We start from the raw sequence: 12756 nt of genomic DNA on the forward strand, positions 1-12756 counted from the left end.
GCTATATTGTGCAACTCGTGCTCACTCTACAGGCTACAATTTTTTACAGATCCTTTTGATTTTGATTTTGTGTGTCAATGTCATTATGAAGATGATCCCTATCGATTTTCATGATGATCGGATAATTTTTCACCGAAATATCGTGTCTGACTTGACGTTTTTCTCTATTAGCTATATTGTGCAACTCGTGCTCACTCTACAGGCTACAATTTTTTACAGATTCTTTTGATTTTGATTTTGTGTGTCAATGTCATTATGAAGATGATCCTTATCGATTTTTTTGTGATCGGATAATTTTTCACCAAAATATCCTGTCTGACTTGAAATTTTACTCTATTAGCTATATTGTGCAACTTGTGCTCACTCTACAGGCTACAGTTCTTTATGGATTCTTTTGATTTTGATTTTGTGTGTCAATGTCATTATGAAGATGATCCCTATCGATTTTCATGATGATCGGATAATTTTTCACCGAAATATCGTGTCTGACTTGACGTTTTTCTCTATTAGCTATATTGTGCAACTCATGCTCACTCTACACGCTACAATTTTTTACAGATTCTTTTGATTTTGATTTTGTGTGTCAATGTCATTATGAAGATGATCCCTATCGATTTTCGTGATGATCGGATAATTTTTTACCGAAATATCCTGTCTGACTTGACGTTTTTCTCTATTAGCTATTTTGTGCAACTCGTGCTCACTCTACAGGCTACAATTTTTTACAGATTCTTTTGATTTTTATTTTGTATGTCTATGTCGTTATGAAAATGGTATATATATCGAATTTCATCATACTTACAATCAAAGCTATCTGTTGGCGTATGTTACCTTGCCTGGCAAGCTATATTTGTTAATAGTTTCTGGAATTATCAGTATGGGAACTATTTACCTTGTTCATAATATAAGCATTTTTGGATACCATACCTTCGGATTATATTTGGACGTAGAGATTTTGGTCAAGTTAATTTTTGGTAAATTTATAAAAATACTGTTCTGTTTTCAGGAATTTGATTCACAAGATACATCAATATCCAGTGAAGAATGGGTGTTATACTTTAATTCATCTAAAGAAAAAGAGAAATTCTCCACAGCTTTATCAGCATGTTGGAAGAAACAGTTTCAAGTTGAATTACCTTTGAATAGTTTTTATAATATAACATTACAGAAACGATGTCAAGAAACATCTAAAATATTACATAATTCTCTTAAATTATAACAAATTGCATTCTATACTGAAAACTTGAAAATTGGTTTTATGATTGATGTTGATTCAAATATTGTTTAGTTCTACTTGAACAATCAAAACAAGGGTATTTGCATTTTTTTTTTATCATGACATATTCCCAGCTTTAGAGTAATGCTGAATTAGTAAGTTATCCAAAAAATAAGCATTTCATTATATGCCAACATGAAAATATTGACATATTGTCATCACCTTAGATTGTCTGTCAATATATCTCGTGAACACTATATTTTTTAGTTATTTCCCTTGATGAAGATAATGTATCAATCAACTGAACTAAACAATATTACTTTTATCATGCTGTTTTTAATTGTATCAGAAAATATAACAATGCTGCTTTGTGGGCATACACTTGTCTTGTCTGGCATGTTGTCTTTATTTTGATTGCACTGTTATCCTGATTGAGTAATCAAGTCTCAATGTAGAGTTAATTGCTCATGACATTTTTTTATCACAAGTTTTATTTTATGTATGATGTTCCATTTTCAGCTTCTTCTTAATTTTAAGAAATGTTATTATTTTATTTCACTTTATTTATTTTAATTTCTTTTATTGCACCATAAATAACATGCCTATTTACAAAAAAAAATATTAATGAATATGTTGAGTGTGATTTCATATAGTTTTAATTTAATTAGATTTTAATAATTGCTACTAAGTCCAGTGGGATTTTGAGTTAATTAGCCTATATGCTAAATTTTAATGGCAAGATTTTAAATATTAATGAATTTGTTATTGTATGCCTCAAAAATGCTGAATGACTGCTATTGTTATAGCTGATTATATGAAAAGTGTTCCCTGTATCTTACTCACTGCAGATGAGTTAATTGAACAATTAAGAGTAGTCTTGATAAATGAAATAATTGTTTTGTTCTTTTATAGAAATCTCTTCCAGACATCCCGGTACTTTAACATTATTTTCTCTGTTTTACTTATTATTATATTTTATTGTCTATGTTGTTAGTGTAAATATATCATAGTGTTATTAGTGGTATAGATAGCTTTATTAGAAATATGTAAATATAGTGAAATAGTCGATTTTAGTAGAGAAAACTTACCAAACTTTTGTCAGTGACTTAACTTTCAAAAACCTCAAGATTCTTTCTGTATTGCTCTGATGTGTTTTTTTTCTCCAAAACAAATATATTGTTAAAACAAACAAATCAAATAACTTACTTATACTCCCAAAAGATGGATAGGCAGAGAATATGATCTGTATCTCTATTAAGTACTTAATTTAGAAGTAACTTTTGTAATAATTTGATCCGTAATAAGCTTTTATTTTTGTTAAAAACCTATTTATTGATGAAATCTTTAACCACTTTATGGACTACATGTATCTATTTCTACCTGAAAGCACAGGGTATTTCCTCTATAAAACAGTTAGTTACCTCCAAAATGTAAGGATGTTAAGTTAATTTAACAATGAATTTAATATTCAGAATTTTTTTATATTGGGCTTTCATAATTAATTATTCCTGTTTATTTGCATGTATATGTATGTATATAAACCAATCAGCTTTCATATTGTTATCTCACAAATGACTGAGACATAGTAGAATAGAATTTTTGATACCCAATACTTTATGTTTTAGTTGTTACAAAATGAAGTGGAAATGTTCAAACATCTATTATAAGGAGAAACAAGAATCAAGATTTTAAAAGATGCTGAAGTGAAGTTTTTTTGCCCACATGGAAATGTGGACCTATATTGCAATTGCCCCTGTTCTTTTGTCAACATTTCTTGTATGCACGATAGAGGCTACAGCTTTTATCTGATCTTGATGAAACTTGGTATCCATGTATATATTGACGAATTCTCGGTCAAGTTTGAAATCGGTAGTAATCGGATGAATGGTTTTAGAGTTATTCCCTTAACTTAGTAAAAACGTGTCAAATTTGTAGGCTAGTTTTTATCGGATTTTGATGAAACTTGGTATACATGTAGATACTGATGAGATCTCAGTAAATTTTGAAATAAGTGAAAAACACATGAATGGTTTCAGAGTTATTGCTGTTGTGTTAACGTCGATGAAGCCTCGTTCATGTTTCAATTTGCTTTGACTCATTTGAAAATTCATTATTTAGCCATTTTATAAAGACTTAGTTAACATTTCTGACAGCTGGTAGGCGTATATTACCTTGCATGTCAAGCTATCTTGATTTTGATCACAGCCTGAAAGAGTCTGTAATGTCCTAATCTAATCTACACAATCTACCATTGCTTACGGAACGTGGCTAATAGCACAATATGTGAATGAAATATAGTTGAATGCTCACTTGACATTTTGTAATTACCTTTACTGTAAAGCACAGCTTTCATTAGTTTCCAACAAAAAATCTAGTTTTTAGAGCGTTTACAAGCAAATGTTGACGGACCGACGGACAGGGGTGCCGACAATATACGTCCACGTAGAGAGATGTGGGCGTATAAAAACAGAACATTCTAATTGTTAATTAAACAGTTTGATATAGTTTTGGTGTTTGGCTTTATAACGGCTTGCTCGATATTCTTAGTTGAAACCTTGAGAATAGGTAGGCAACATATTTCTCTTCGATTATACCTGTATTTTGCTTAAATCCTGGCTAACAACCTTAATCCTGCAATACTCTGATAATACTAAGGGGAAGTGTGAACAGGCATCAAATAACAAGAATTGGTTAGAATCATTTTGGATGTGTTTTAATGTCAAAAGATGGAGTACTCCTTCATCACATTGTTTTAACTCTCCTTTGGAATATATCAGTAGTTATTTCAAAATATTCAAAGCAAATCAGACACCATTTTCTTTTATATAACTTTCCCTCTTTTTATTTTATACTATGGCAATCATTACCTCATTTTTAATTTATGTATCGTGTTCTTTATTATTTTTAATTACTGGTCATTTATAAAAATCCAAATATGTTCAGCATTGAAATGGCTGTTGGAACTTTTCAGATTTTTATTCCTCGTACAGTATGGATATATTTCATTGAACAGAGCATGAAGTTGGTGGAATATTAAATGATGCAGAAAGGTTCATGGATGGCAGGTGGAAAAATATCTAGATCTTCATTTTAATGAGATAAAATAATTTGCTATTCTTGATTGCAGAAGAGAGAAATATTTTTTTGCTTTTCTGATCATTTGTGCTCCTCTTCAAATCAAATTTTAGTTTGCTCAACTATTTTTTCCACCCTTGAGCAAATTAGCCTGAGTTTGTTAAAATGTTATGGTAACTTGATCAATATCAATGATTCTGAATATCTTACCTTGTTTCCATGGCCTGTTATTTAATCAATACATCCATGTTAATTAATATTGATAGTGTAATGAAATTTCTATTTGTATTTAAGTTAAAATGACTGTTTAAATTGAGATGTTATATTAAACTACAATGCTTAAATATCATTAGTATGACCAATGTCTCCCTGAAAGTAGTGACTTTCAAAAATTGACCCAGTAAACAGAACTGGCAAATTGACTAGGCATTGAAGGTGATCTATTTCACAGCACAAAAATCAGTTGTAAAGACATCATTACCCATAAACTCATTTTGTACAGTTGATTGAGCAAAATGGTCACACATAGATGAACTGAAGGGTCTATGTGAATCGTTTTTATTTACAGGGTTAGAAATCTACGCATTATTGAATTTTCATTTTTTGATCCAGCAATATTCTCAAATTAGATGTCATTTTCCATCCCACACAGACTTATAACATTTAACATTGCAAAAGAACCAGTTTATCTACAAATTTTAAAACAGTGACATATGCTTGTACTAAACATTGAACCACATCCTCTTTTGTTGTATGGCATGTATTTTCTCATTTTTGGTGAAAACACAAACTCCTTTGTCACATTTCACCACATTGAGATATAGTCACAGGTATTTTAGGCTTGTTGTTTGGTCCTGTTGGAACGTTTTCTATTTTCCGCAAAACAAGATGGCCATCAATAACTTTTCCTAAAAATATATAAAGGTTATTTGCTTTACTATCTTGTAAAACGAGAATCTGATTGCCTTTTCATATCAAATTTTAACATCAACAATTCATTAATGCACACTCCTGTATTTGGTAGGTAAAATAAAAACAAGTGGTTGCATACAAGATTTGCACACTTCTATGATAAATTTTCAGTATATCAAAGATGCTCGTCAATCTGTGTCAAATCGTACCAAAAATCTAATTTGTCAAAGATATTGTTGATTTAATTTAACACAAAATTTCATAAAATTCTCACATCATCATTATGAAATGATCACACCAAATTTAAGATTAAATCAGGGCAATAACTCATACTAAATATTTTTCAATTTTTCTGATTTTCAATAGGGTTTATTCATGGGTAATAACCAAAACTCATGCCAAGTTTCGTCAATATCCGTCATGAATTGTGCCTTCTAGGGTGTTTACAAACTAAAAATTGAACGCATTTCAAGAACAAGGGCAATAACTAATACTAAATATCAATTTTTCTGATTTTCAATGGGGTTTATCCTTGGGCAATTACGAACACTCGTACCAAGTTTCATCAAAATCCGTCATGAATTGCACCTTCTAGAGTGTTTAGGAGCGTTTCAAGAACAAGGGCAATAACTCATAGTAAATATTTTTCGATTCGTCTGATTTTCAATAGGGTTCATCCTTGGGTGATTACAAACAACCATACCAAGTTTCGTCGAAATCAGTCAAGAATTGTGCCTTGTAGAGTGTTTACGAGCAATTGTGGACGGCGGAATGGACTGACGGACGGCAAGAGGCGACGGCAATTATACCCCATATCATGCGGGCATATAAAAACACATGAAAATCTATTTAAAATAGATCAATACAATAGTTTCTAATGTGAACAGATGGACAATAGATATAAACATTATAATGTGGCTGTATAAAAACTTTTTTATTAAAAAGCATCTCAATTTGCAATTAACCACTCTATAAGAAAGTAAATAATTGTTTTCTTATTATTCAATTGCATATTTTAGACATAGCTGTTGACAAATGATTCTAATACACTATTTAAACTGTTTCAACATACCAAAAACTACATGCTTGTTATCCAGGAAATCTGTTTTAGCACAGGTAATAAAAAACTGACAACCATTTGTATCTCTTCCACTGTTGGCCTACAAATCATTAAGATATATTTCATTAAGAAACATAATCTGAAGTCACTATCAAAATTAAGATTTGTCATCTAAATTTTTTTTAAGAAAATATATCCATTATAATTGAAACACTCTGTACAATTCCTAATCTATATTAAACAGATAGATACTGACTCTCAGATAAACAAAATATAATCAAGGTATTTCATTTACCATGCTTAAAATACCAGGTCCTGTATGTTTCATTTTAAAATTTTCATCAGCAAATGGACCACCATAAATACTAGTCATTCCAGTTCCATCTCCCTAAAATATACACAAAGATAGCTTGCCAGGCATGGTAACATATGCCCACTGGCAGCTGTCAGAAATGATAAAACAGTCTTTAATGACTAACATATAACTTTCTTATATTAAAGAAATTTTAATAGTTTGAATTCATTGATATAAATATTTATTTATGCTGAGAAATACCACCAAGTTTTTAAAAATCAATATCAATAACCCAAATACATCAAATTATCGCATCAATATACATGATCACACCATGTCAAGGGCAATAACTCAAAAACTGGTCACATCGAAAGAATGTCAAATTCGAACTTGATCAAGATCTCATCAATATAAATGATCACACCAAATATCATTCTCAGTTGAAAACTATAGTCTCTATAGTGTTCACAAGAAATGTTGACGGACAGCAATATACATCCACATTTCCATGTGGACGTATAAATATAACATAATATATACCTTCAGAAACAGACGACTTAAAGTACTATGTTTACATCATGCCTAGAAAGGTACATTGATATCTAAACTTGGTTATCAAATTATTCGTTGCCTCTTGCGATGTACATTTACAGGGTAGTACTATTGGGGGCCATGTCATGATTGGTGAGTTCTGCATGTTCATGATTTATGGAATCAACTGAACGTTCAACTTAACAAGTTGAAACAGAATTTAGAACTAGGTAGGTGCAAACAGAATTCAAAATTCACATATCCGTTTCCAAACCGTTTGATTGGGGACAGAATTGGAAAAGATGGAACCTGCTCAGAATTCTTTAATCGAGTGCCACCTTTGCCATCTTGGGTTGAATATTATGAAGAAGCAAATAAATCTATACTGAAAAAATATTATGGAGTATTCCATGTATTAGAAGTTGATCAACAGATACGATATGTAAGCTTATCGCTTACAGAAGTAATTATGTATAGGTTATGGCCGAAAGCAGTCCAATAAGTCCATTAATGATCGTAACACAAGGATTGAAGGTCCGTGTGTTACGTCATTATTGAACGCATTAGACTGCTTGAGGACCATTAAACTACTTCAAATGCAAATTACACAAACAATAATATCTACTCATGAGATTAACTCACATGCCATTACATACACATATAGAAACTTTTTCAAGATGTCCGTTCAGGATTTTCGATAGGATTTATCCTTGGGCGATTACGAACACTCATACCAAGTTTCATCAAAATCCATCATGAATTGGACCTTCTAGAGTGTTTATGAACGTTTCAAGAACAAGGGCAATAACTCATAGTAAATATTTTTCGATTTGTCTGATTATCAATAGGGTTCATCCTTGGGTGATTACAATCAACCATACCAAGTTTCGTCGAAATCAGTCAAGAATTGTGCCTTATAGGGTGTTTACAAGCAATTGTTGGCGGACGGACCGACGGAAAGAGGTGACGGCAATATATTCCCCCCATATCATGCGGGCATATAAAAACACATGAAAATCTATTTAAAATAGATCAATACAATAGTTTCTAATGTGAACAGATGGACAATAGATATAAACATTATAATGTGGCTGTATAAAAACTTTTTTATTAAAAAGCATCTCAATTTGCAATAAACCACTCTATAAGAAAGTAAATAATTGTTTTCTTATTATTCAATTGCATATTTTAGACATAGCTGTTGACAAATGATTCTAATACACTATTTAAACTGTTTCAACATACCAAAAACTACATGCTTGTTATCCAGGGTACATTCAGGGTATATTCTTTAAGTGATTATTATTTTGTTAGATATTTTGTTACATACCATTTTACCCTAGATGGCCTGCGCTAAATATGTTTGAAAAAAACGTCTCCGATCAGTGCGTTATGCCACATTATTTCATCTTATATATTATGACTACTTTTTGATGACAGTAAGCCCAAAAATGAATTTATTTTCTTCCATTTCACAAATATCCACAATATTATAAATTTTCGATTGCATGTTATTTTGTCTTAAAATTTCTTTGGGTTCATAGAAATGTAATGTTTGGAAATTTCATATTTGAAATAAACAATTTTCGGTGAAACTGACTGAAAATTTCCCTCTGTAAAATCTGTTTCCAACTATTGTCTGAATTTTTTTTTTGAATTTTTTTCGATGTTTTTTAGGAGAATTAGAATATCAGCCTCAAAATAGTACTGATAGTCTTAGAATGTCCTTACATTGATAAAATATGCTCTTTTGTCAGTTTACATTGAAAAGAAACTCATTTCCCTCCCCGGGAAATTTCAACCCCCAAAAGTCACAAATTTTGGCTGAAAATGGGCCACTGTAAAAGCAAACTTTGAAGACATTATGTGTGCTTATGTTTATATTTTTATCAAAGCAAAGACATCTTAAGACTAACAGTAATATTTTGAGGCTGCTATTCCAATTCTCATAAAAATAATAGGAAAAAATTCAAAAGTTTTTTTTACTTTTCTCAGACAATAATAACAAGGACAGTCGCAGACTATCATTACTGTTTTGAAGTTAATATTCCGATTTATACAAAAATATTACGCGAAATGCGATTCTGTAAATCTTACAATCGGACGTACGATTTACTATAATTTACATAATTTTTGTGACCAAACATCAGAGTCAATCATGAGTAAAATTCAGAAATAAGTCAACTCCATTTATTGTAAAATCACCCTAAGTGACTATTTATCAATCATGTTACAACGTCACAGCAGTCCAAAATTTGCCGCCTTTTTTAAGAAAATAATGTACTCTAGGCACAATGCCCGTACCAATAAGTTGAATATTGGTCTGCAAAGATCAAAGGATGACGTCACATCTGTATTTTAATCCAGAATATTGACCACAGGAATGCTCCAAGCATGTTGTCAGTATGTAGTAAAAGCATTTTTCACATAAATTTAACTATAAACTAGAACCGTTATAACGGTACCGAAGCAGTGCGCATCCAACCTGATACATCGATAAAATGTTGCATTTTAAAGTCACTATGAGATTTCTTACCGGAAAGAAAAGCATGTAAACATTCAATAGTAACAAAAAATCGTTTAAACCGTTTAACGTTCGGTAGTGAAAAGACTCATGGATTTGATACCTTTCGGTACTAAAAGGTGTTAACATTCGGTAGTAAAAAGTCGATTTTTCAAATAGCTGTAAAGTTAAAAATACAAATCGCACAACAAAAATTGAAATATTTATGGAAAGGTTTTGTCAGATTATATAACTTGTGTTACGGTCAAGAGGTCAACAAAGGTCAAATAAAAGAAATATAAGCCTTAAAAGTGTTGAAAAATTCCTGTTTTGGGACGTCTGTTAAGGCGAAAATCTATGTTGGACATCAAAGATAAAAGTATGAATGGACATCGTAGATCAATAACCTTTGACCTTCTAAAGACCAAGGTCATGCATGTAAAAATATCAAAATTTTATAAATTGTAAAACCTATTCCCTTTTTTAAAGTAAAAGGCCCAAACAAAATGTAACTCTATCAATTATTGTCCCAAATAGTGCTTTAATTTTATGTAAAATTTCGATGGTGACAAATACAAACTTTTCGAGTTATAACAATTTGAATTAATTTAGGTAAAGGTAAAAGTAACCCGGATTTGCCACGCCCACTGCAAAAATTTTGTGTTTTCTCTAATAATGTGTACAATGTCAAATAATGTTCAAAATTTCAAGTGTTTATTATCATTAGATTATGAGATATTCGTAGTTAAATGTTTTTAAGGCAACGGTGACTGTCGGTGGATTGTAGAAACCGTTACAATTACGCACAGTTGCTATAGAAGTCAATACAAAATTTTCAAATTCTAAAAAGCGCAATTTTCATCAAAATACCAAGTGTTATATATCATTTGAAAGAATAGATTGTGTGTAATAAGGGCATAAGTGAAATTTTCACGTAAGTAAATTAGGTCACGTGACAGAGCTTTTTAAAGTTAAAAATCGCAATTTTCAATTGGCTGTAGAACCGGAAGTTAACGGGGAGCAACAAAAGTGAAAACATTATCGGATATATCTCGTAATGGGCAACAACCTTTGTTCAGGTCAAAAGGTCAACAAAGGTTAAATAAAAGTAAATTTTAATTTGTCTGTGATGATGTCTACATTGTTAAATAATGTTCAAAATTGCAAGCGTTTAAAATCATTAGATCATGAGATATTTGCAGTTTTACGTTTTTTAGGGCAACGGTGACTGTCGGTAGATTATAGACACGGTGAATTAACGCACAGTTACTATAGAAGTCAGTACAAAATTTTCAATTTTTAAAACGCGCAATTTTGATCAAAATATCAAGTGTGATATATCACCAAAAAGGAGAGATCATGCACTCTAAGAATATATAAGAAATTTTGTGTTGTCTGTAATAATGTGTACAATGTCAAATAATGTTCAAAATTTCAAGTGTTTACAATCATGAGATCATGAGATATTCGTAGTTAAAAGTTTTTTTAAGGCAACGGTGACTGTCGCTGGATTATAGAAACCGTTAAAATTACGCAAAGTTACTATAGAAGTCAATACAAAATTTTCAAATTCAATTTTAATCAAAATACCAATTGTTATATATCATTTGAAAGAATAGATTGCGTGTAATAAGGACAAAAGATAAATTTTTGCTTATATAAATTAGGTCACGTGATAGACCTTTTTTTAAGTTAAAAATCGCGATTTTCAATTGGCTGTAGAACCGGAAGTTAAAAAGTGAAGATATCGGATATATCTCGTAAGGGGCAACAACTTTTGTTCAGGTCAAAAGGTCAACAAATGTCAAATAAAAGTAATATGAGCCTTTGAAAATTGCTGTTTTCGGACGTCTGCAAAACCGGAAGTATATATCTGACATCAAAGATCAAAGTAAGAATGGTCATCCTTAGTCAATGACCTTTGACCATGCAAAGGTCAAGGTCATTCACGTTAAAGATCAAAAATGAAAATTTATAAAATTGTTAAACCTATTCCCTTTTTTAAAGTAAAGAATGCAAACAACTGTAATCTTATCACAATTTGTCCTAAGCAGTGATCTACTTTCATGCAAAATTTCTAGGGTGAAAATTGAAAACTATGAGAGTTATAACAATTGCAAATATTTCAGGTAAAGGCAAATGCGCACCGGATGTGCCACGCTCACTTCAAAAATGTTAATTTGTCTGTGATGATGTGTACATTGTTAAATAATGTTCAAAATTTCAAGTCTTTACAATCATTAGATCATGAGATATTCGTAGTTTAACTTTTTTTTAAATAATGTTCAAAATTTCAAGTCTTTACAATCATTAGATCATGAGATATTCGTAGTTAAACTTTTTTTTAGGGCAACGGTGACTGTCGGTAAATTATAGACACCCCGATTTTACGCACGGTTACTATAGAAGTCAGTACAAAATTTTCAATTTTTAAAACGCTCAATTTTGATCAAAATATCAAGTGTGATATATCACCAAAAAGGAGATTTTATGCACTCAAAGAATATATAAGAATTTTTGTCGTATGTTAATTAGGTCACGTGACAGAGCTCTTCAAAGTTAAAAATCGTGATTTTCCAATGGCTGTAGAACCGTAAGTTAATGATGCACAACAAAAGTGAAGATATCATCGGATATATCTCGTATGGGGCAACAACTTTTGTTCAGGTCACAAGGTCACCAAAGGTCAAAGTCACAAGATATGAGCCTTAATATTTTTGACAATTATTGAAAACATAAAACCGGAAATAAAAAAAATACAAATCCAAAATTCAAAAATCGGCTTCCTAAGTTTTGTTAGCAATCGATTGCAGATTCTTTAGACACAAATCACACAAATCAGATTTACCCCTGAAGCTTAATATCGATTTTTACAAAATTTGGTCACATCAAGATGGCGTCTAACACGTTACTTCCGGTTCAAATTTTTTCATTCCAAAATTGTTATAGGGACAATTTTAACTAATTTCAAAAAGAATTTATCAAAAACCTACAAAATTCCGGAAGTTGAAATTTCAAGTTTAGAGGCGAATGACGTCAAAACCGGAAGTGATATCGAAATTTTGAAAATAGATTTGTCAGGAATCAAAATGCTTATCTACTATTGAATTTTTAGACCGATTGANATAAAATTGTAGAAGTTGAAAAAAACACTAAAATTAAAA

The 12756-nt window shown here is 31.0% G+C and overlaps 2 protein-coding genes across 2 annotated transcripts in view; one reads left to right on the forward strand and one right to left on the reverse strand.

Moving 5' to 3' along the window:
- The window catches only part of LOTGIDRAFT_124124 (hypothetical protein), a gene marked incomplete at both ends in the record, with an annotated part of 7847 nt that extends 6628 nt beyond the window's left edge, over positions 1 to 1219 (forward strand). The window contains one exon of the mRNA XM_009061184.1: positions 1007 to 1219. Coding sequence (XP_009059432.1) covers positions 1007 to 1219 — 213 coding nt within the window. The remainder of the gene's footprint in view (positions 1 to 1006) is intronic.
- A 3621-nt stretch (positions 1220 to 4840) lies between these two features.
- LOTGIDRAFT_150571 (hypothetical protein) overlaps positions 4841 to 12756 on the reverse strand; it is a 16347-nt gene continuing 8431 nt past the window's right edge. Inside the window, exons 5-7 of the mRNA XM_009061185.1 lie at positions 6559 to 6651; positions 6276 to 6363; positions 4841 to 5199 (exon numbers count right to left, since the gene is read on the reverse strand). Coding sequence (XP_009059433.1) covers positions 5090 to 5199; positions 6276 to 6363; positions 6559 to 6651 — 291 coding nt within the window. The 3' untranslated portion in view covers positions 4841 to 5089. The remainder of the gene's footprint in view (positions 5200 to 6275; positions 6364 to 6558; positions 6652 to 12756) is intronic.

Source organism: Lottia gigantea (assembly GCF_000327385.1).
Source record: "Lottia gigantea unplaced genomic scaffold LOTGIsca_46, whole genome shotgun sequence".
Lineage (NCBI taxonomy): Eukaryota > Metazoa > Mollusca > Gastropoda > Lottiidae > Lottia > Lottia gigantea.